At 43.5% G+C, this 24,414-nt stretch overlaps 1 protein-coding gene across 4 annotated transcripts in view; it reads right to left on the bottom strand.

Annotated features, from left to right (window-relative positions):
• Nucleotides 1-416: 416 nt before the first annotated feature.
• Nucleotides 417-24,414, bottom strand: part of LOC110504622 (transcription factor COE1-A-like) — a 144,922-nt gene continuing 120,924 nt past the window's right edge. Inside the window, exons 11-17 of one of the 4 annotated variants that reach the window (XM_036969989.1) lie at nucleotides 20,393-20,481; nucleotides 17,121-17,186; nucleotides 10,897-11,059; nucleotides 9,730-9,909; nucleotides 4,800-4,997; nucleotides 4,347-4,415; nucleotides 417-1,350 (exon numbers count right to left, since the gene is read on the bottom strand). In XM_036969989.1, coding sequence (XP_036825884.1) covers nucleotides 4,348-4,415; nucleotides 4,800-4,997; nucleotides 9,730-9,909; nucleotides 10,897-11,059; nucleotides 17,121-17,186; nucleotides 20,393-20,481 — 764 coding nt within the window. In that variant the 3' untranslated portion in view covers nucleotides 417-1,350; nucleotide 4,347. Of the gene's footprint in view, nucleotides 1,351-4,346; nucleotides 4,419-4,799; nucleotides 4,998-9,729; nucleotides 9,910-10,896; nucleotides 11,060-17,120; nucleotides 17,187-20,392; nucleotides 20,482-24,414 lie in introns of all 4 variants that reach the window. The other 3 variants (XM_036969988.1, XM_036969990.1, XM_036969992.1) reach the window with 3 other exon arrangements.

Genomic DNA, 24,414 nt, shown 5'->3' on the forward strand with positions numbered 1-24,414 from the left:
CAGCAAAAATATTCATCAACATTGTAGAAGTTCAGTTCTTTCAGCTCAGCCTGTTTTAAACCTTTAAAGGGGCATTCCGCAGTTGAATCAATAACAAACTATTGTCCCCACCACTGTTTCAGTAAAAAGCTGAGAGATGGAGATATGTAACTACTCTCAAATCCATAGACAGGGCTATGGATGCAAGGACTGACCAGCCATGAGATGGAGATATGTAACTACTCTCAAATCCATAGACAGGGCTATGGATGCAAGGACTGACCAGCCATGAGATGGAGATATGTAACTACTCTCAAATCCATAGACAGGGCTATGGATGCAAGGACTGACCAGCCATGAGATGGAGATATGTAACTACTCTCAAATCCATAGACAGGGCTATGGATGCAAGGACTGACCATTCATGAGATGGAGATATGTAACTACTCTCAAATCCATAGACAGGGCTATGGATGCAAGGACTGACCAGCCATGAGATGGAGATATGTAACTACTCTCAAATCCATAGACAGGGCTATGGATGCAAGGACTGACCAGCCATGAGATGGAGATTCTAAGTTTAACCGTGTTTTGAGGCTATACATTGTTTACAGTTACTAAATGTAAACTGATACGAGACAACTTTGTTACAACCCCTGTTAACTCCTATCCAGTCATGTTGGAGCTATCTACTTACACAAACCCTTATAGCCAATCAGCTTCAGTGTTGTTTGTACGTGTTACAGTCTGTAAGAAGGCATACAATAGATCAAACTTAAACATTATACCAATAAATACACAGAAAACATAAATAAATGCTTTTGTCATGAGGTCAGTCATATTGTCACTGAACTGTGGTGTGGACAGGGTCATGAGGTCATACATATTATTACTCAATTGGGGTGTGGACAGGGTCATGAGGTCATACATATTATTACTCAATTGGGGTGTGGACAGGGTCATGAGGTCATACATATTATTACTCAATTGGGGTGTGGACAGGGTCATGAGGTCATACATATTATCAATTCCATTAAATCAAATTCATTTCAATACAGTTCAATTAATTTTAAATAACTTTATTATTTGACTCCAAGTTGTGTCTGAGAAGGTTCACAAATTCACAGGGAAAGGAAATTACATCAAAAATGTTATTTTCGTCCTCTTCTTCATCCTTCTTCCTTCCAATGAGATTCCTTCTACAAAGGCCTGAGTTTAACAAGGCTTCCATTTTGAGTTCAGTATTCTATTCCGGTCCAGAGGGTAGGAGTGTGACACAGAGACACATCAGACACGTTCTCTTCCTGTCAACATTCCCAAATCCTCAACGTTCACAGATCTTCATGGATGGAACAATCATCCCGGGAATCACTGTTTGTGGGAAGAGAGGAAGGGGAGCGAGACAGAGAGGTATAGGGGGAAAGAGAGAGAGAGAGAGAGAGGTAGAGAGAGAGAGGGAGAGAGAGAGGTAGAGAGAGAGGTAGAGAGAGAGAGGGAGAGAGAGAGGTAGAGAGAGAGAGAGGTAGAGAGAGAGAGGTAGAGAGAGAGAGGTAGAGAGAGAGAGAGAGGTAGAGAGAGAGAGGTAGAGAGAGAGAGGGAGAGAGAGAGGTAGAGAGAGAGAGAGGTAGAGAGAGAGAGGTAGAGAGAGAGAGAGGTAAAGAGAGAGGTAGAAAGGGAGAGAGAAAGGTAGAGAGCAAGGGAGAGAGAGGTAGAGAGAGCGGTAGAGAGAGGTAGAGAGAGAGGTAGAGAGAGAGGGAGAGAGGGAGAGAGCAAGGGAGAGGGAGAGAGAGGTAGAGAGAGAGGTAGAGAGAGAGGTAGAGAGCAAGGGAGAGAGAGGTAGAGAGAGAGGTAGAGAGAGGTAGAGAGATAGGTAGAGAGGGAGAGAGCAAGGGAGAGGGAGAGAGAGAGGTAGAGAGAGAGGTAGAGAGAGAGGTAGAGAGGGAGAGAGAATGACAAAAATAAAGAAAGAGGGGGAAACAGAGAGGTCAGTCTGTGTTTCATCAGAACAGTCACATAACAGCAAATGTGTTCCAGCATCTGGTGTACAAAGAACTCTCTCTCTCGCCCCTTCAAAACCATAACATCTCTCTGTGTCTCAGCCAACATGGAACACACAGGCTGCAGTTGAAACAGCTCATTGTGTTTTCAGAATCTCTTCATGCTATTCTGTGGTCTAACCAGCTCTTCCAAGGCTGCGTCACATGGCCCCCCAACTCCTTATGGAGTCACTAGTTTTGACCATGGCCAAGTAGTGCACTACGGTGCCATTTAAGGCCTGTTAACTTCTATTGTGTTCACTGGTGTACCACACACCCCTGCACAGGCTCTGTTTTTATTAACGGCTTGTTAACATATATTTTAGTGACAATTTATAAGGAAATATAAATTGGAATACTGCGAAACTGCAGTATTCCACTGAGTGTGGAACTCTCTCATAGTGCCAACATGAAGACAACACAGTGATGTGTTGTTGACCATGTATTGATTCCTGTCCCACTCATTCTAAGCTTATGTCCTGTCTCCAGTTCAGTGGGATTAATAAAGGACCTGTGTGTGTATGTATATGTGTGTGTGTGTGTGTGTGTGTGTGTGTGTGTGTGTGTGTGTGTGTGTTTTGTTGTGTTTTTGTGTGTCTGAGTAGCAGACCGATGGCCAGGTCACTGTGGTCAGCTGTCATCAACATGTAGAGAGAAAGAGCAAAGAGAAGAAGAGAGGAATAGAGCGAGAGGGAGAGAGGAAGAGAGGGAGAGGGGAAGAGAGAGAAAGAGCAGAGTGAGGAAGAGAGGGAGAGAGAGAGGGGAAGAGAGAGGGAGAGAGAGAGGGGAAGAGAGAGGGAGAGAGAGAGAAGGGAAGAGAGAGGAAAAGAGGGTGAGGAAGAGAGGAAGGGAGTGAGAGAGGAAGAGAAGGAGAGAAGAGAGGGAGAGAGAGAGAGAGAGAGAGAGAGAGAGAGAGAGAGAGAGGAAGAGATGAATAGAGGGAGGGAGGGAGAGAGAGAGAGGGAGAGGAAGAGAGGAAGGGAGGAAGGGAAAGAGAGAGAGAAAGGAAGAGAAGGAGAGGGGAAGAGATGGCAAGAGGAAGAGAGGAAGAGAAGAAGAGTAGCAGTCATATCCATCATCTCACTGTCGGTAGATCAGCACCTCTATCAACTTGTATGGACCTTACGGCAGACTAAAGCAGTAGATAGACCTTACGGCAGACTAAAGCAGTAGATAGACCTTACGGCAGACTAAAGCAGTAGATAGACCTTATGGCAGAATAAAGCAGTAGATAGACCTTACGGCAGACTAAAGCAGTAGATAGACCTTACGGCAGACTAAAGCAGTAGATAGACCTTACGGCAGACTAAAGCAGTAGAGACCTTATGGCAGACTAAAGCAGTAGATAGACCTTACGGCAGACTAAAGCAGTAGATAGACCTTACGGCAGACTAAAGCAGTAGATAGACCTTACGGCAGACTAAAGCAGTAGATAGACCTTACGGCAGACTAAAGCAGTAGATAGACCTTACGGCAGACTAAAGCAGTAGATAGACCTTACGGCAGACTAAAGCAGTAGATAGACCTTACGGCAGACTAAAGCAGTAGATAGACCTTACGGCAGACTAAAGCAGTAGATAGACCTTACGGCAGACTAAAGCAGTATAGACCTTATGGCAGACTAAAGCAGTAGATAGACCTTACGGCAGACTAAAGCAGTAGATAGACCTTACGGCAGACTAAAGCAGTAGATAGACCTTACGGCAGACTAAAGCAGTAGATAGACCTTACGGCAGACTAAAGCAGTAGATAGACCTTATGGCAGACTAAAGCAGTAGATAGACCTTAAGGCAGACTAAAGCAGTAGATAGACCTTACGGCAGACTAAAGCAGTAGATAGACCTTACGGCAGACTAAAGCAGTAGATAGACCTTACGGCAGACTAAAGCAGTAGAGACCTTATGGCAGACTAAAGCAGTAGAGACCTTATGGCAGACTAAAGCAGTAGATAGACCTTATGGCTGACTAAAGCAGTGGTTTGCACGTGTTTGAATGTTTCCCTGCTGTGACCAACCTAAAGGATTTAGAGGTTTTCTTATGACCCATAAAGTCAACGCAACAGGGAAGAACTATTACACTATTTTCAGCTAGCTTAGTATTAGCCGCAACACCCCACTTGGTCCCTCTGATCATATGAGAATCAACTAGACTAGAAGACGACAAATAAAGAGGAAGGGAAATCCTGTGGACAAGGAGAGAAAACCCAGTGGAGTTGGTATGATGGCTGGAGTGAAGCATATAATCTACAGAAGACCATGAAAGGGAGGAGAAGAGAAAGAGGGATGGGTGATTAAATGGAGTGAGAGAGAGAGACAGAGAGAGCTAACATACTTCAGGAGAAGGCCAGACCCTGAAGAGAGCTGGAGGAGGAGTACTTGCTAGAGTCCACAAAAGACTGATCTACTAGAGGGGAGGAAGAGAGGGAGACAAAAATAGAAATACGGGGGTCAAGATGGAAGAAGTAGAATAGGGGAAAGTAGGACAGGAGGGTAAAGAAAACAACATTATTATAAAAGGGGATGGGGGTATGGAGAGCGGTATAGAGCTGGATTGACTAGCTAACTCACCAACAGACCATAGACTAATTACTGCCTCGCTAACAAGCTAAGCAGCCAACAAGCTAAGCAGCCTAAGCAGCCAACAAGCTAAGCAGCCAACAAGCTAAGCAGCCAACACAAGCTAAGCAGCCAACAAGCTAAGCAGCCAACAAGCTAAGCAGCCAACAAGCTAAGCAGCCAACAAGCTAAGCAGCCAACAAGCTAAGCAGCCAACAAGCTAGCTCACCTTGCAGTCCGTTAGCAATAGCGCTGGTGCAGGTGAGTGGAGGGGAGGTCTGCGGCCGTACAACAGGGGCGAAGGCGCTCTTCTGTTTGACCGCAGCAGACACCATGTTGGCCGGAGAGAAGGAGAAGATGCCTGAAGAACTACTGCAGTTGGATGAAAGATTGGTGGTGGAGGCCATGGTGGGACTGGAGGGAACGACTGGAGGGGAGGAGGGATGGGGGAGGGCAGGAAAGAAATGAGGAAAGTGAAGGATAGAGACAGGGTTAGAGAGAGGGACGAGAACAGAGGAGGGGGAGGCGAGAGGAACAGAAGGGGACTGGTCAACAGATGAAAACAGGAGGGATAACAGGACTCAGTTCAGCTGTTATAGATCTTACAGACACCAGGACTCCGTTCAGCTGTTATATATTTTACAGACAACAAATCAAATCACATACACATATTTATCAAATGCTATTGCAGGTGTAGCGAAGTGCTTGTGTTCCTAGCTCCAACAGTGCAGTAGTATCTAAAACAATTCACAGCAATACACATACATCTAAAAGTAAAATAATGGAATTAAGAAATATATTAATAGTAGATTGAGCAATGAGTGCTATTGACTAAAATACAGTAGAATAGAATACAGTATATACCAATGAGATGAGTAAAGCAGTATGTAAACATTATTTAAACATGATTAAAGTGACTAGTGTTCCATTATTAAAGTGGCAAGGGATTCCAAGTCTATGTACAGAACCAGTCAAAAGTTTGGTCGCATCTAGCCATTCCAGGTTTTTTCTTTAATTGTGCTATTTTCAGCTTTGTAGAATAATAGTGAAGACATCAAAACTATGAAATAACACATATGGAATCATGTAGTAACCAAAAAAGTGTTAAACAAATTAAAATATATGTTATATTTGAGATTCTTCAAAGTAACCACCCTTTGCCTTGATGACAGCTTTACACACTCTTGGCCTTCTCTCAACCAGTTTCATGAGGTAGTCACCTGGAATGCATTTCAATAAACAGGTGTGCCTTGTTAAAAGTTAATTTGTGGAATTTATTTCCTTTTTAATGTGTTTGAGCCAATCAGTTGTGTTGTGACAAGGTAGGGGAGGGTACAGAAGATAGCCCTATTTGTTAAAAGACCAAGTCCATTTATGGCAAGAACAGCTCAAATAAGCAAAGAGAAATGACAGTCCATCATTACTTTTACACTGTTTGTATTAGGCCATATTCCCAGTCACCTTGCCATGGTTAAATGCGTTGGTTCGCGCTTTCAGTTTTGTGCAAATGCTACCATCTATCCACGGTTTCTAGTTTGGGTAGGTTTTAATAGTCACAGTGGGTACAGCATCTCCTATACACTTTCTGATGAACTCAGTCATCATATCTGTGTATTTTTCGATGTTATTCTCAGAGGCTACCCGGAACATATACCAGTTCGCTTGATCAAAACAATCTTGAAGCATGGATTTCAATTTGTCAGACCAGCGTTGAATAGACCTTAGCACGAGTACATCCTGTTTGAGTTTCTGCCTTTAGGAAGGGAGGAGCAAAATGGAGTCATGATCAGATTTGCCGAAGGGAGGGCGGGGGTAGGGCCTTGTAGGTATTCCGAAAAGTTGAGTAGCAGTGGTGCAATGTTTTCCCAGCGAGAGTACTACAGTCAAAGTGTTGGTAGAACTTTGGTAGCGTTTTCCTCAAATTTGCTTTGTTAAAATCCCCAGCTACAATAAATGCAGCCTCAGGATATGTTGTTTCCAGTTTGCATAACGTCCAGTGTAGTAATTAAGAGCCATCGTGGTATCGGCTAGAGAGGAGGTATAGAGGGCCTTTACTATAACCGAATAGAATTATCTTGGGAGGTAATACGGTCGGCATTTGTTTGTGAGGTATTCTAGGTCGGGTGAACAAAAGGACTTGAGTTTCTGTATGTTATCACAATCACACTATGAGTAGTTAATCACGAAACATACACCCCCACCTTTCTTCTTCCCAGAGAGTTCTTTATTCCAATCTGTGCGATGTACTGTGAGATGTACACAGCTGGCTGTATGGATGGGGACAGTATATCCCAAGAGAGCCATGTTACCATGAATCAGAGTATGTTACAATCCCTGATGTCTCTCTGGAATGAGATCTTCGCCCTGAGCTCATCTACTTTATTATCCAGAGACCGAAAATGTGCAATAAAATACTCGGACTAGAAGTCCACTCCAAATATCTCTTCTCCACCAGGCAGTGTTTTGGAGCAGCCTCTGGAATAAGTTCACTTGCCCTGGGGGGTACGAACAAAGGATCTAATTTGGGAAAGTCTTATTTCTGGTCGTAATGCTGGGGATTTAGCGCCGCTCTGATATCCAAAAGTTAGTTCCATCTGTATGTAATAACACCCCAAAAAATTCTGGGCTAATAATGTAAGAAACAATACTGAAACATTGCTTAGGAGCTAGAAGCAGAGCTGCCATATCTGTTGGTGCCATCTTACTAAGTTCAGCTGTTATAGATCTTACGGACAACAGGACTCAGTTCAGCTGTTATTGATCTTACAGACAACCCAGCAAACAGGAACGCCATAAAGATCATCAAGGACATCAACCACCCGAGCCACTGCCTGTTCACCCCGCTATCATCCAGAAGGCGAGGTCAGTACAGGTGCATCAAAGCTGGGACCGAGAGACTGAAAAACAGCTTCTATCTCAAGGCCATCAGACTGTTAAACAGCCACCACTAACACTGAGTGGCTGCTGCCAACACACTGACACTGACTCAACTCCAGCCACTTTAATAATGGGAATTGATGGGAAATGATGTAAATATATCACTAGCCACTTTAAACAATGCTACCTTATATAATGTTACTTACCCTACATTATTCATCTCATATGCATACGTATATACTGTACTCTATATCATCGACTGTATCCTTATGTAATACATGTATCACTAGCCACTTTAAACTATGCCACTTTGTTTACATACTCATCTCATTTGTACATACTGTACTCGATACCATCTACTGTATCTTGCCTATGCTGCTCTGTACCATCACTCATTCATATATCCTTATGTACATATTCTTTATCCCCTTACACTGTGTACAAGACAGTAGTTTTGGAATTGTTAGTTAGATTACTTGTTATTACTGCATTGTCGGAACTAGAAGCACAAGCATTTCGCTACACTCGCATTAACATCTGCTAACCATGTGTATGTGACAAATAAAATTTGATTTGATTTGATTTGAACTGGAAATATTCCCAGATCATTAGTTAAGATTCCCATTAGTTACGGCTTTATCTAACAATTAGGATGATAACATTTTTATTTTAAAATAAAATGTTTTAAATGAAATATCCGTGTGCACAACATCTGTAACAACCAACACGTAACTTTCCCCAAAAGTTGCCATTAGGTTTTCAGGGACTGTAATAACACAACGTAGCAGTAATGTTTTCCCAGCAAACCAATATTTATTCTGTGAATGTACCTAGAACATTAGCTAGGTTGTGGTAAATACTCTCATAACACAAAAACTGTCCAGTCACGGTGATGATTATATCATTTTTGTATAAAACATTAACCTGAAGTTGTAAGAATGTTCTGAGAACACATTTATTTTGTTATTTTAAAGGTTCCTAGAATGTTTCTTTATGTTCTGGGAACATTGTGGATACATTACAAGAGATAGGTACCCAAAACACAAAATATGTTCAGTTGCATTTTATAGCTCTGCCCGTCCTGACAAACCCCCACCACAAGCACGTAAAGTCACAAGACCCGTCCCAAATGACAGCCTATATAGTGCACTCGTTTTGACCAGGGCACATAGGGCTCTGAACAAAAGTAGTGTAGTGTGTAGGGAATTAGTCACCTTTTGGGACGCAACCATTAATCCATTTAAGGGGATCTAACAAATCAATTAATGACAATTGGAAGTACTAAGCCGGCCAGCAGGAAGGTATTGATCAAAAGTGTCTGTGTAGTGTGTGTGTGTCCGTGTGTGTGTGTGTGTGTGTGTGTGCGTGTGTGTGTGTGTGCGTGCCTGCATGCATGCGTTTCTCCCTGTGTGTGTTTGATTGAAAGTGTCTGCTGTCATCGCTGGGCCGTTTGAGCATGTTCAAATTCGTGTTAACATCGAAGAGAATCAAAGAGCTGGAATTGAATTGCTTCTCCTGCAATTAGTTTATTGATTTAATTAAGCGTCTTTAATGTAGGGGGGAGGAGGAGAGAGAATGAGAACAGCCATTATACACAGCTGGGGGAGGAGGAGAGAGAATGAGAACAGCCATTATAGACAGCTGGGGGAGGAGAGAGACTGAGGACAGCCATTATAGACAGCTTGGTGAGGAGGAGAGAGAATGAGAACAGCCATTATACACAGCTGGGGGAGGAGGAGAGAGAATGAGAACAGCCATTATAGACAGCTGGGGGAGGAGGAGAGAGAATGAGAACAGCCATTATAGACAGCTGGGGGAGGAGGAGAGAGAATGAGAACAGCCATTATACACAGCTGGGGGAGGAGGAGAGAGACTGAGAACAGCCATTATAGACAGCTGGGGGAGGAGGAAAGAGAATGAGAACAGCCATTTTAGACAGTCTTTTCTAACACACAGATAAAAGGTGGTCTTAAAGAAACCGATGGTCTTTCACTGCCCCTTTCTTTTTCATTGTACTTTTCTATCTTCGATATCTCTCTCTCCCTCTCTCTTTTGGCAATCTATCTTTCTTAAATCCATTGTTATATCTTTCGAGAGGTACAGTATAGGCATTTACTGTAGGGCATGGGATGTAGGGCGCAGGGTATAATGTGGAGGGTTTAGTGTGTTACTCACTAGCGTAGGATATAGTGTGGAGGGTTTTTATTGTGGCACTCAATGGTATAAGGTGCATAGTGTGGAGGGTTTAGTGTGTAGTGTGGACAGTGTAGTGTGGTACTCACTAGCATAGGGTGAGTTGGTGGCTGACCCGTTGAGGAAGTTGGGTGAGGTTCCTAGCGTGGTCATGCCAGAGTTAGTGTAGCCGTTCATGCTAGTGGAAACAGAGCTGTAGCTGGTCTGCTGTGGAGTGGTGCTGGGGACATAACCATGAGGAGATGCACTGCTGCTACTCCTACTGTAACCTAGAGGTAGAGAAGGAGAGGAGAGACATGGGGAGTCAGGGGAGAGAGGGAGAGAGGGGAGGAGAGAGAGCGGGAGAGGAGGGGGGAAAGAGTGATACAGAGAGAAGGTGGGATGTGAGGATGTGGGGTTAGGGGGGGGAAAGAGGAGAGACAGAGAGGAGGTGGGATTGGGGGGTAAAGAGAGAGGAGAGAGAGAGGAGATGGGGTTGGGGGGTAAAGAGAGAGGAGAGACAGAGAGGAGGTGGGATTGGGGGGTAAAGAGAGAGGAGAGACAGAGAGGAGGTGGGATTGGGGGGAAAGAGAGAGGATGTGGGGTTGGGGAAAAGAGAGAGGAGAGACAGAGAGGAGGTGGGGTTGGGGGGTAAAGAGAGAGGAGGTGGGGTTGGGGGGAAAGAGAGGAGAGACAGAGAGGAGGTGGAGTTGGGGGGTAAAGAGAGAGGAGGTGGGGTTGGGGGGTAAAGAGAGGAGAGACAGAGAGGGAGAGAGAGCGGGAGAGGAGGGGGAGAGAGTGATACAGAGAGAAGGTGGGGTTAAGGATGAAAAAGAGAGGAGAGAGAGAGGAGGTGGGGTTAGTGGGAAAAGAGAGGAGAGACAGAGAGATAAATAAAGAGAAATCAAGAGAGAGACAGAGAGGAGGTGGGGTTGGGGGGTAAAGAGAGAGGAGACAGAGAGATAAATAAAGAGAAATCAAGAGAGAGACAGAGAGGAGGTGGGGTTGGGGGGTAAAGAGAGAGGAGACAGAGAGATAAATAAAGAGAAATCAAGAGAGAGACAGAGAGGAGGTGGGGTTGGGGGGTAAAGAGAGAGGAGAGAGAGAGGAGGTGGGATTGGGGGGTAAAGAGAGAGGAGAGAGAGAGATAAATAAAGAGAAATCAAGAGAGAGACAGAGAAAAATATAATTATGAGAGGAAAAATAAAACAGATAAGTCGTTTTCATTCACTACACAAAAAAACATGTAAATTCCTGGTTCCTGTGTTTTGGCTCACCCTGATTGGCTATCTGTGTGACCTCTGACCCGGGGAAGGAGTTGACGGCCATCATGCCGGCGTGGACGGAGCCGCTGCCCATCCCAGTCAGCTGGTTGTGGCTGCGTGGCAACGTTGTGTACAACGCCTCTGCCATGTCTGCTGCCCGCTTCAGAATCATCTCCTGAGAGAGAGAGACATGTTGGAACCGTCATATAATGGAATAGAAAAGAATGTGGTCTCCTGAGAGAGAGAGAGACATGTTGGAACCGTCATATAATGGAATAGAAAAGAATGTGGTCTCCTGAGAGAGAGATAGACATGTTGGAACCGTCATATAATGGAATAGAAAAGAATGTGGTCTCCTGAGAGAGAGACATGTTGGAACCGTCATATAATGGAATAGAAAAGAATGTGGTCTCCTGAGAGAGAGACATGTTGGAACCGTCATATAATGGAATACAAAATAATGTGGTCTCCTGAGAGAGAGAGAGACATGTTGGAACCGTTATATAATGGAATAGAAAAGAATGTGGTCTCCTGAGAGAGAGAGAGACATGTTGGAACCGTCAAATAATGGAATAGAAAAGAATGTGGTCTCCTGAGAGAGAGAGAGACATGTTGGAACCGTCATATAATGGAATAGAAAAGAATGTGGTCTCCTGAGAGAGAGACATGTTGGAACCGTCATATAATGGAATAGAAAAGAATGTGGTCTCCTGAGAGAGAGAGAGACATGTTGGAACCGTCATATAATGGAATAGAAAAGAATGTGGTCTCCTGAGAGAGAGAGAGACATGTTGGAACCGTCATATAATGGAATAGAAAAGAATGTGGTCTCCTGAGAGAGAGAGAGACATGTTGGAACCGTCATATAATGGAATAGAAAAGAATGTGGTCTCCTGAGAGAGAGACATGTTGGAACCGTCATATAATGGAATAGAAAAGAATGTGGTCTCCTGAGAGAGAGAGACATGTTGGAACCGTCATATAATGGAATAGAAAAGAATGTGGTCTCCTGAGAGAGAGAGAGACATGTTGGAACCGTCATATAATGGAATAGAAAAGAATGTGGTCTCCTGAGAGAGAGACATGTTGGAACCGTCATATAATGGAATAGAAAAGAATGTGGTCTCCTGAGAGAGAGACATGTTGGAACCGTCATATAATGGAATAGAAAAGAATGTGGTCTCCTGAGAGAGAGACATGTTGGAACCGTCATATAATGGAATAGAAAAGAATGTGGTCTCCTGAGAGAGAGAGAGAAATGTTGGAACCGTTTGGTCATATAATGGAATAGAAAAGAATGTGGTCTCCTGAGAGAGAGACATGTTGGGAACCGTCATATAATGGAATAGAAAAGAATGTGGTCTCCTGAGAGAGAGACATGTTGGAACCGTCATATAATGGAATAGAAAAGAATGTGGTCTCCTGAGAGAGAGAGACATGTTGGAACCGTCATATAATGGAATAGAAAAGAATATGGTCTCCTGAGAGAGAGAGAGACATGTTGGAACCGTCATATAATGGAATAGAAAAGAATGTGGTCTCCTGAGAGAGAGACATGTTGGAACCGTCATATAATGGAATAGAAAAGAATGTGGTCTCCTGAGAGAGAGACATGTTGGAACCGTCATATAATGGAATAGAAAAGAATGTGGTCTCCTGAGAGAGAGACATGTTGGAACCGTCATATAATGGAATAGAAAAGAATGTGGTCTCCTGAGAGAGAGAGAGAAATGTTGGAACCGTTTGGTCATATAATGGAATAGAAAATAATGTGGTCTCCTGAGAGAGAGACATGTTGGAACCGTCATATAATGGAATAGAAAAGAATGTGGTCTCCTGAGAGAGAGAGAGAAATGTTGGAACCGTCATATAATGGAATAGAAAAGAATGTGGTCTCCTGAGAGAGAGAGAGACATGTTGGAACCGTCATATAATGGAATAGAAAATAATGTGGTCTCCTGAGAGAGAGAGAGACATGTTGGAACCGTCATATAATGGAATAGAAAAGAATGTGGTCTCCTGAGAGAGAGACGTGTTGGAACCATTTGGTCATATAATGGAATAGAAAAGAATGTGGTCTCCTGAGAGAGAGACATGTTGGAACCGTCATATAATGGAATAGAAAAGAATGTGGTCTCCTGAGAGAGAGAGAGACATGTTGGAACCGTCATATAATGGAATAGAAAAGAATGTGGTCTCCTGAGAGAGAGACATGTTGGAACCGTCATATAATGGAATAGAAAAGAATGTGGTCTCCTGAGAGAGAGAGAGACATGTTGGAACCGTCATATAATGGAATAGAAAAGAATGTGGTCTCCTGAGAGAGAGAGAGACATGTTGGAACCGTCATATAATGGAATAGAAAAGAATGTGGTCTCCTGAGAGAGAGACATGTTGGAACCGTCATATAATAGAATAGAAAAGAATGTGGTCTCCTGAGAGAGAGACATGTTGGAACCGTCATATAATGGAATAGAAAAGAATGTGGTCTCCTGAGAGAGAGACATGTTGGAACCGTCATATAATGGAATAGAAAAGAATGTGGTCTCCTGAGAGAGAGAGAGAAATGTTGGAACCGTTTGGTCATATAATGGAATAGAAAAGAATGTGGTCTCCTGAGAGAGAGACATGTTGGGAACCGTCATATAATGGAATAGAAAAGAATGTGGTCTCCTGAGAGAGAGACATGTTGGAACCGTCATATAATGGAATAGAAAAGAATGTGGTCTCCTGAGAGAGAGAGAGACATGTTGGAACCGTCATATAATGGAATAGAAAAGAATATGGTCTCGTGAGAGAGAGAGAGACATGTTGGAACCGTCATATAATGGAATAGAAAAGAATGTGGTCTCCTGAGAGAGAGACATGTTGGAACCGTCATATAATGGAATAGAAAAGAATGTGGTCTCCTGAGAGAGAGACATGTTGGAACCGTCATATAATGGAATAGAAAAGAATGTGGTCTCCTGAGAGAGAGACATGTTGGAACCGTCATATAATGGAATAGAAAAGAATGTGGTCTCCTGAGAGAGAGAGAGAAATGTTGGAACCGTTTGGTCATATAATGGAATAGAAAAGAATGTGGTCTCCTGAGAGAGAGACATGTTGGAACCGTCATATAATGGAATAGAAAAGAATGTGGTCTCCTGAGAGAGAGAGAGAAATGTTGGAACCGTCATATAATGGAATAGAAAATAATGTGGTCTCCTGAGAGAGAGAGAGACATGTTGGAACCGTCATATAATGGAATAGAAAATAATGTGGTCTCCTGAGAGAGAGAGAGACATGTTGGAACCGTCATATAATGGAATAGAAAAGAATGTGGTCTCCTGAGAGAGAGACGTGTTGGAACCATTTGGTCATATAATGGAATAGAAAAGAATGTGGTCTCCTGAGAGAGAGACATGTTGGAACCGTCATATAATGGAATAGAAAAGAATGTGGTCTCCTGAGAGAGAGAGAGAAATGTTGGAACCGTCATATAATGGAATAGAAAAGAATGTGGTCTCCTGAGAGAGAGAGAGACATGTTGGAACCGTTATATAATGGAATAGAAAAGAATGTGGTCTCCTGCGAGAGAGAGAGACATGTTGGAACCGTCATATAATGGAATAGAAAAGAATGTGGTCTCCTGAGAGAGAGACATGTTGGAACCGTCATATAATGGAATAGAAAAGAATGTGGTCTCCTGAGAGAGAGACATGTTGGAACCGTCATATAATGGAATAGAAAAGAATGTGGTCTCCTGAGAGAGAGAGAGACATGTTGGAACCGTTATATAATGGAATAGAAAAGAATGTGGTCTCCTGAGAGAGAGAGAGACATGTTGGAACCGTCATATAATGGAATAGAAAAGAATGTGGTCTCCTGAGAGAGAGAGAGACATGTTGGAACCGTCATATAATGGAATAGAAAAGAATGTGGTCTCCTGAGAGAGAGACGTGTTGGAACCATTTGGTCATATAATGGAATAGAAAAGAATGTGGTCTCCTGAGAGAGAGACATGTTGGAACCGTCATATAATGGAATAGAAAAGAATGTGGTCTCCTGAGAGAGAGACATGTTGGAACCGTCATATAATGGAATAGAAAAGAATGTGGTCTCCTGAGAGAGAGAGACATATTGGAACCGTTATATAATGGAATAGAAAAGAATGTGGTCTCCTGAGAGAGAGACATGTTGGAACCGTCATATAATGGAATAGAAAATAATGTGGTCTCCTGAGAGAGAGAGAGACATGTTGGAACCATTTGGTCATATAATGGAATAGAAAAGAATGTGGTCTCCTGAGAGAGAGACATGTTGGAACCGTCATATAATGGAATAGAAAAGAATGTGGTCTCCTGAGAGAGAGAGAGAAATGTTGGAACCATTTGGTCATATAATGGAATAGAAAAGAATGTGGTCTCCTGAGAGAGAGACATGTTGGAACCGTCATATAATGGAATAGAAAAGAATGTGGTCTCCTGAGAGAGAGAGAGAAATGTTGGAACCATTTGGTCATATAATGGAATAGAAAAGAATGTGGTCTCCTGAGAGAGAGACATGTTGGAACCGTCATATAATGGAATAGAAAAGAATGTGGTCTCCTGAGAGAGAGACATGTTGGAACCATCATATAATGGAATAAAAAAGAATGTGGTCTCCTGAGAGAGAGACATGTTGGAACTGTCATATAATGGAATAGAAAAGAATGTGGTCTCCTGAGAGAGAGACATGTTGGAACCGTTATATAATGGAATGGAAAAGAATGTGGTCTCCTGAGAGAGAGACATGTTGGAACCGTCATATAATGGAATAGAAAAGAATGTGGTCTCCTGAGAGAGAGAGAGAAATGTTGGAACCATTTGGTCATATAATGGAATAGAAAAGAATGTGGTCTCCTGAGAGAGAGAGAGAAATGTTGGAACCGTTTGGTCATATAATGGAAAAGAAAAGAATGTGGTCTCCTGAGTGGCGCAGCGGTCTAAGGCACTGCACCACAGTGCTAGAGGAATCACTACAGACCCGGGTTCGATCCCTAGTTCTGAACCCTCCCCCCCACCACCAACATAGCTCAGGCGGTAGGAAGCTCTCTCATCCATTTATATGCAAATGATACAGTCTATTACTCAGCTGGCCTCTCCCCAGATTATGTGTTAAAGGCTTTTTATTTTGTATCCAACAAACTTTCTTTGCCCCTAACCTAGTTCTGAACATGGCTAGACGGTACGTTGTCCTTCTCTCAGCACATACCCAAGCGGCAGTCTAAGGTTAAATCTAGACTTGGTTTCCTCTTTCGTAATCACTCTCCTTTCACCCCAGCTGCCAAACTAACCCTGATTCAGATGACCATTCTACCCATGCTAGATCAGAGATCGGTAGGTAAGGGTGCTCTCGAGTGGCTAGATGTTCTTTACCATTCGGCCATCAGATTTGCCACCAAAGCTCCTTATAGGACAGATCACTGCACTCTATACTCCTCTGTAAACTCGTCATCTGCAAGACCAACTGGTTGATGCTTATTTATAAAACATTCTTAGGCCTCACTCCCCCCTATCTGAGATATCTACTGCAGCCCTCATCCTCCACATACAACACCTGTTCTACCAGTCACATTCTGTTAAAGGTCCCTAAAGCACACACATCCCTGGGTCGCTCCTCTTTTCAGTTCACTACAGCTAGCGACTGGAACGAGCTGCAACAAACTGGACAGTTTTATCTCCATCGCTTCATTCAAAGACTCAATCATGGACACTCTTACTGACAGTTGTGGCTGCCTTGCGTGATGTTTGTTGTCTCTACCTTCTTGCCCTTTGTGCTGTTGTCTGTGCCTAACAATGTTTGTACCATGTTTGTGCCACTACCATGTTGTGCTGCTGCCATGTTGTGTTGCTACTGTGTTGTTGTCATGTTGTGTTGCTACCATGCTGTGTTGTCATGTGGTGCTGCCATACTGCGTTGTTGTCTTAGGTCTCTCTTTTGACTCTTGGTAGGCCGTCATTGTAAGTAAGAATTTATTCTTAACGGACTTGCCTAGTTAAATAACGGTTAAATAAAAATACAGAAATGAAAAGATACTGAGAGGAGGGAGAGGCAAAACATGGTTAATAGATTCATCAAATGTTTTCTGTCCTCCTCCTTACTTCCCCTTCCCCACCTCCACTCCTCCCACTGTCAGCATGAGGGATGGGGATCTCTGTTTCTGCATGTGTGGGAACATTTTGTGTGTGTGTGTGTATATATGTGTGTCTCACCTGGTTGTTATGTGGCATCCCGTACAGCGCTTCTACCAAGTCTGCCGCTCTCTTTAGAATGACTTCCTGTGGAGGAAGAGAGAAAAGGAGGGGGTGAATACGGAACTCTTCCCAGAACTTTACTCCATTTTATTACACATTGTGCTATGAATGCAGGATGGAGGGATGGAAAGAAAGAGAGAGAGAAGAAGAGAAATGTGCAGATCCCAACCACTGGTTATTATCTAGCAGTATGCAAAAAAGTGTGTGTGAGAGAGAGAGAGAGAGAGAGAGTCTACCTCTGAATAAAACACAAGTTTCTCTCTCCATCATTGAACCATCAACAAGCAATCCTGTCTACATCTCCCCACAGACTAACCTCTCAATCCTGTCTACATCTCCCCACAGACTAACCTCTCAATCCTGTCTACCTTTCCCCACAGACTAACCTCTCAATCCTGTCTACATCTCCCCACAGACTAACCTCTCAATCCTGTCTACATCTCCCCCCAGACTAACCTCTCAATCCTGTCTACATCTCCCCCCAGACTAACCTCTCAATCCTGTCTACATCTCCCCTCAGACTAACCTCTCAATCCTGTCTACATCTCCCCCCAGACTAACCTCTCAATCCTGTCTACATCTCCCCATAGACTAACCTCTCAAAGGATCACCCATCAATTTAACACACTACATCACTAGCTGACACACTGACAGGAGGCTGTAGAGTATCATAGGCAGGCTGTGGTGTGTCATAGGTAGGCTGCACAGCTGCAGAGCCTGCCTATGACACTTCACAGCCTGCCTATGACGCTGCACAGCCTGCCTATGACACCGCACAGTCTGCCTATGACAATCTGTCTATACTTGTAGTAGTCTGTAATCTGTGTTCCCTAATCTCTGCCCTGTGATTATCCTATCAACCCCCGTCACCTAAAACCATATACACAAACCGTGTATGTGTGTGTGTGTGTGTGTGAGAGAGTGTGTGAGATGTAGACAAGCACGGAGCATGTGTGTGCTCTCACTCCGACATACTGCTTTTCAATCAGCCCCCTGAACTCACTCACACACACACACACACACACACACACACACACACACACACACACACACACACACACACACACACACACACACACACACTCGCAGGACATGCCAGGAGGGTCAGCAAAGCAATAAGGAGTGTGAAGCGCCGTCAAAGGTGCTAAATTCACTCAATGATGGGAATTCTGCTTCTGTGTTACCTTCCCATTACTAGATGTATACAAGAGAGAGGGGGAGCGGGGGAAGGAGAGAGAGTGAGAGAGAAAGAGATCTGTATGGGTAGATAGAGAGTGGAGTCCTATCTCGTCAGTCCGCTCTAGGTGATTGAGAGACATGGGGTCCCAGGGAAGATAAGTGGATCTTTAGTATGTATGCTCTAACTCTCTCCTCTCCCTGCGTTCCCTTCTTTTCCTTGACGCCCCATGCCTCCCAGGGATGACTAGATGGACGGATGGAGGGAGGAGAGGAGAAGGAGGGGAAATGAGGAAAGAGTATTAGGGCACAGACAGAACCCCCACTGTGTGCTATAAAGAGGAGAGCACTACTCCCTCCCTCCCTCCCTCTCTCTCTCCTTCCCATCTCTTCATCTCAGTATCTTTATCCCCTAAGTCTCTCCCCATCTCAATTTCTCTGTCTCTCTCTGTCTCTGTCTTTGTCTCTCTCTTTCTTCTCATCCCCTGTTCTGTCTGTCTGTTTAGTCCTGGGGTCTGTTGAGTTAGTAAAGTGATTATGAGGACTGGGGTCCAGAGTCACTCTAAAGATAATCACAGAAATGTTGTTAGCTGCTCTATGTCCATAGATAGTACCGCTTACCGTAAAACATTTCCTGGACTGTGTGTGTGTGTGTGTGGGGGCGTGCATATAGTGTGTGTGTGTGTGTGTGTGTGTGTGTGTGTGTGTGTGTGTGTGTGTGTGTAGTGACTCTTCCTGTAAAGGCTGTGAGGGCCTGATATAAACAGGAAGGGAACCTGATCCAGACCTCTGGCCTGCTGTCGTCTGGCGGTCAACGGAATCATTAGCCACACCAGACGGAACCTTGACAAACCAGACGGAACCTTGACAAACCAGACGGAACCTAGCCACCAGCCAGATGGAATTTAAGGAGGGAAGATTAATTTAAGACCCCCTTTTAAGTAATAATATGTAGAGGGGACACCTGTTTCAGAGAATACAGGAGACAAGTTCATTCTGAGTCTATGTCCAAATGACACCCTAATCCCTATTTAGTGCACTACTTTTGATCCAATGGACAGTTCTCAAAAGTAGTGCACTGCATAGGGAATAGGGTACCGTTTGGAACACAGTTCTTGTTTCTCTGCAGTGATTAAGTTCAGTTGTTGCCAGAAGCGCGGTCAACAACACATTGTTGTTAGCTCAATAAAGACTCAGATCAATAGAGGTGAAATGAACAACCAGGCCTGCCTGCTACCTACCTACCGACCAACGTACCTACCAACCAACGTACCTACATACCTACCTACCTACCTACCTACAGACCTACCTACCTACCTACCGACCAACGTACCTACAGACCTACCTACCTACCTACCAGGGGAGGCTGCTGAGGGGATGACAGCTCATAATAATGGCTGGAACAGAGCAAATGGAATGTCATTAAACACATGGAAACCATGGAAACCATGTGCTTGATGTATTCGTTACCATTCCACCTATTCCACTTCAGTCATTACCACAAGCCCGTTCTCCTCAATTAAGATGCCACCAACCTCCTGAGCTACCTCTGTTCATTTATTGGAGGAAGGAAAGAGAGGGGGGAGGGAGGGAGAGGGGGATGGAGAGAGAGAAATATATATATATATAGAGCGAGAGAGTGAAGGGGAGGAGATACAGGGGGTTGTTAGTCCAAAGATCAGGGGCCATATGTATCAAGCATCTCAGTAGGTGTGCTGATTTGTTCCACAGACCTTACCACCAGACATGACCCAGAGTGAGGGAGAGGTGATTTCTCTCTTAACCTCCTACACCTGTTTGCTCTCCCCTCCCCCGCTGTCTCTCAGTGCTGGACGAGCAATCAAGCCTGGCGCACAAATGTGTGTGTGTGGTCAGTAATAACGCCCAGCTGGGCAGTTCTTCGATCCCCAGCTGACTGAACCATGATGGATCACCTGTATACCTCTCCTACCCCTTCTCCTCCTGTGTGTGTGTGTGTGTGTGTGTGTGTGTGTGTGTGTGTGTGTGTGTGTGTGTGTGTGTGTGTGTGTGTGTGTGTGTGTGTGTGTACTGACCTTAGGTAGTCTCTCCTGGTCTCCTGGATGTCTGGGGATGACCTTCTGCAACCTCTGGAAGCCGTAATCTATAGTGGGCTCATTCAACGCTATGGAGAGAGGGAGAGAGAGAGAGGGAGAGAGATAGAGATAGATGGGGAGAGAGGGAGAGAGTGATAGATGGGGAGAGAGAGAGAGATAGAGATAGATGGGGAGAGAGAGAGAGAGATAGAGACATATGGGGAGAGAGAGAGAGAGAGATAGAGATAGATGGGGAGAGAGAGAGAGATAGAGATAGAGATAGATGGGGAGAGAGAGAGAGAGAGATAGAGATAGATGGGGAGAGAGAGAGATAGAGATAGATGGGGAGAGAGAGAGAGAGATAGAGATAGAGATAGATGGGGAGAGAGAGAGAGAGATAGAGATAGATGGGGAGAGAGAGAGAGAGAGAGATAGAGATAGATGGGGAGAGAGAGAGAGAGATAGAGATAGATGGGGAGAGAGAGAGAGAGATAGAGATAGATGGGGAGAGAGAGAGAGATAGAGATAGAGATAGATGGGGAGAGACAGAGAGATAGAGATAGATGGGGAGAGAGAGAGAGAGAGACAGAGACAGAGAGACAGAGAGAGAGAGAGAGAGAGATAGAGATAAAACATAGAGACCCGGAAAACCTGAGTCTACGCCTTCACTATGGTGAATCACTAAAACAATACAGAAATACACTACGGAAAAAGAAGGAACAGCATGTCAGAAATCAGCTCAATGCAATTGAAGAATCCATAGACTCTAACCACTTCTGGGAAAATTGGAAAACACTAAACAAACCACAACACAAAGAATTATCTATCCAAAATGGAGATGTATGGGTAAACCACTTCTCCAATCTTTTTGGCTCTATAACAAAGAATAAAGAGCAAAAACATATACATGATCAAATATAGATCTTAGAATCATCTATTAAAGACTACCAGAACCCACTGGATTATCCAATTACATTGAATGAGTTACAGGACAAAATAAAAACCCTCCAACCCAAAAAGGCCTGTGGTGTTGATGGTATCCTCAATGAAATGATCAAATATACAGACAACAAATTCCAATTGGCTATACTAAAACTCTTTAACATCATACTTAGCTCTGGCATCTTCCCCAATATTTGGAACCAAGGACTGATCACCCCAATCCACAAAAGTGGAGACAAATTTGACCCCAATAACTACCGTGGAATATGTGTCAACAGTAACCTTGGGAAAATCCTCTGCATTATTATTAACAGCAGACTCGTACATTTCCTCAATGAAAACAATGTACTGAGCAAATGTCAAATTGGCTTTTTACCAAATTACCGTACAACAGACCATGTATTCACCCTGCACACCCTAATTGACAACCAAACAAACCAAAACAAAGGCAAAGTCTTCTCATGCTTTGTTGATTTCAAAAAAGCCTTCGACTCAATCTGGCATGAGGGTCTGCTATACAAACTGATGGAAAGTGGTGTTGGGGGTAAAACATACGACATTATAAAATCCATGTACACAAACAACAAGTGTGCGGTTATAATTGGCAAAAAACACACACATTTCTTCACACATGGTCGTGGGGTTAGACAGGGATGCAGCTTAAGCCCCACCCTCTTCAACATATATATCAACGAATTGGCGCGGGCACTAGAAAAGTCTGCAGCACCCGGCCTCCCCCTGCTAGAATCCGAAGTCAAATGTCTGCTGTTTGCCGATGATCTGGTGCTTCTGTCACCAACCAAGGAGGGCCAACAGCAGCACCTAGATCTTATGCACAGATTCTGTCAGACCTGGGCCCTGACAGTAAATCTCAGTAAGACCAAAATAATGGTGTTCCAAAAAAGGTCCAGTCACCAGGACCACAAATACAAATTCAATCTAGACACTGTTGCCCTAGAGCACACAAAAAACTATACATACCTTGGCCTAAACATCAGCGCCACAGGTAACTTCCACAAAGCTGTGAACGATCTGAGAGACAAGGCAAGAAGGGCATTCTATGCCATCAAAAGAAACATAAATTTCAACATACCAATTAGGATTTGGCTAAAAATACTTGAATCAGTCATAGAGCCCATTGCCCTTTATGGTTGTGAGGTCTGGGGTCCGCTCACCAACCAAGACTTTACAAAATGGGACAAACACCAAATTGAGACTCTGCACGCAGAATTCTGCAAAAATATCCTCCGTGTACAACGTAGAACACCAAATAATGCATGCAGAGCAGAATTAGGCCGATACCCACTAATTATCAAAATCCAGAAAAGAGCCGTTAAATTCTACAACCACCTAAAAGGAAGTGATTCACAAACCTTCCATAACAAAGCCATCACCTACAGAGAGATGAACCTGGAGAAGAGTCCCCTAAGCAAGCTGGTCCTGGGGCTCTGTTCACAAACACAAACACACCCTACAGAGCCCCAGGACAACAGCACAATTAGACCCAACCAAATCATGAGAAAACAAAAAGATAATTACTTGACACATTGGAAAGAATTAACAAAAAAACAGAGCAAACTAGAATGCTATTTGGCCCTAAACAGAGAGTACACAGCGGCAGAATACCTGACCACTGTGACTGACCCAAAATTAAGGAAAGCTTTGACTATGTACAGACTCAGTGAGCATAGCCTTGCTATTGAGAAAGGCCGCCGTAGGCAGACATGGCTCTCAAGAGAAGACAGGCTATGTGCTCACTGCCCACAAAATGAGGTGGAAACTGAGCTGCACTTCCTAACCTCCTGCCCAATGTATGACCAAATTAGAGAGACATATTTCCCTCAGATTACACAGATCCACAAAGAATTCGAAAACAAATCCAAATTTGAAAAACTCCCATATCTACTGGGTGAAATTCCACAGTGTGCAATCACAGCAGCAAGATTTGTGACCTGTTGCCACGAGAAAAGGGCAACCAGTGAAGAACACACACCATTGTAAATACAACCCATATTTATGCTTATTTATTTTATCTTGTGTCCTTTAACCATTTGTACATTGTTAAAACACTGTATATATATATATAATATGACATTTGTAATGTCTTTACTGTTTTGAAACCTCTGTATGTGTAATGTTTACTGTTAATTTTTGTTGTTTTTCACTTTATATATTCACTTTGTATGTTGTCTACCTCACTTGCTTTGGCAATGTTAACACATGTTTCCCATGCCAATAAAGCCCTTGAATTGAATTGAATTGAATTGATAGAGATACAGTGCCTTGCGAAAGTATTCGGCCCCCTTGAACTTTGCGACCTTTTGCCACATTTCAGGCTTCAAACATAAAGATATAAAACTGTATTGTTTTGTGAAGAATCAACAACAAGTGGGACACAATCATGAAGTGGAACGACATTTATTGGATATTTCAAACTTTTTTAACAAATCAAAAACTGAAGAATTGGGCGTGCAAAATTATTCAGCCCCCTTAAGTTAATACTTTGTAGCGCCACCTTTTGCTGCGATTACAGCTGTAAGTCGCTTGGGGTATGTCTCTATCAGTTTTGCACATCGAGAGACTGAAATGTTTTCCCATTCCTCTTTGCAAAACAGCTCGAGCTCAGTGAGGTTGGATGGAGAGCATTTGTGAACAGCAGTTTTCAGTTCTTTCCACAGATTCTCGATTGGATTCAGGTCTGGACTTTGACTTGGCCATTCTAACACCTGGATATGTTTATTATTGAACCATTCCATTGTAGATTTTGCTTTATGTTTTGGATCATTGTCTTGTTGGAAGACAAATCTCCGTCCCAGTCTCAGGTCTTTTGCAGGTTTTCTTCCAGAATGGTCCTGTATTTGGCTCCATCCATCTTCCCATCAATTTTAACCATCTTCCCTGTCCCTGCTGAAGAAAAGCAGGCCCAAACCATGATGCTGCCACCACCATGTTTGACAGTGGGGGATGGTGTTTTCAGGGTGATGAGCTGTGTTGCTTTTACGCCAAACATAACGTCTTGCATTGTTGCCAAAAAGTTCAATTTTGGTTTCATCTGACCAGAGTACCTTCTTCCACATGTT

The sequence above is a fragment of the Oncorhynchus mykiss genome, chromosome 31 (genome assembly GCF_013265735.2).
Source record: "Oncorhynchus mykiss isolate Arlee chromosome 31, USDA_OmykA_1.1, whole genome shotgun sequence".
Lineage (NCBI taxonomy): Eukaryota > Metazoa > Chordata > Actinopteri > Salmoniformes > Salmonidae > Oncorhynchus > Oncorhynchus mykiss.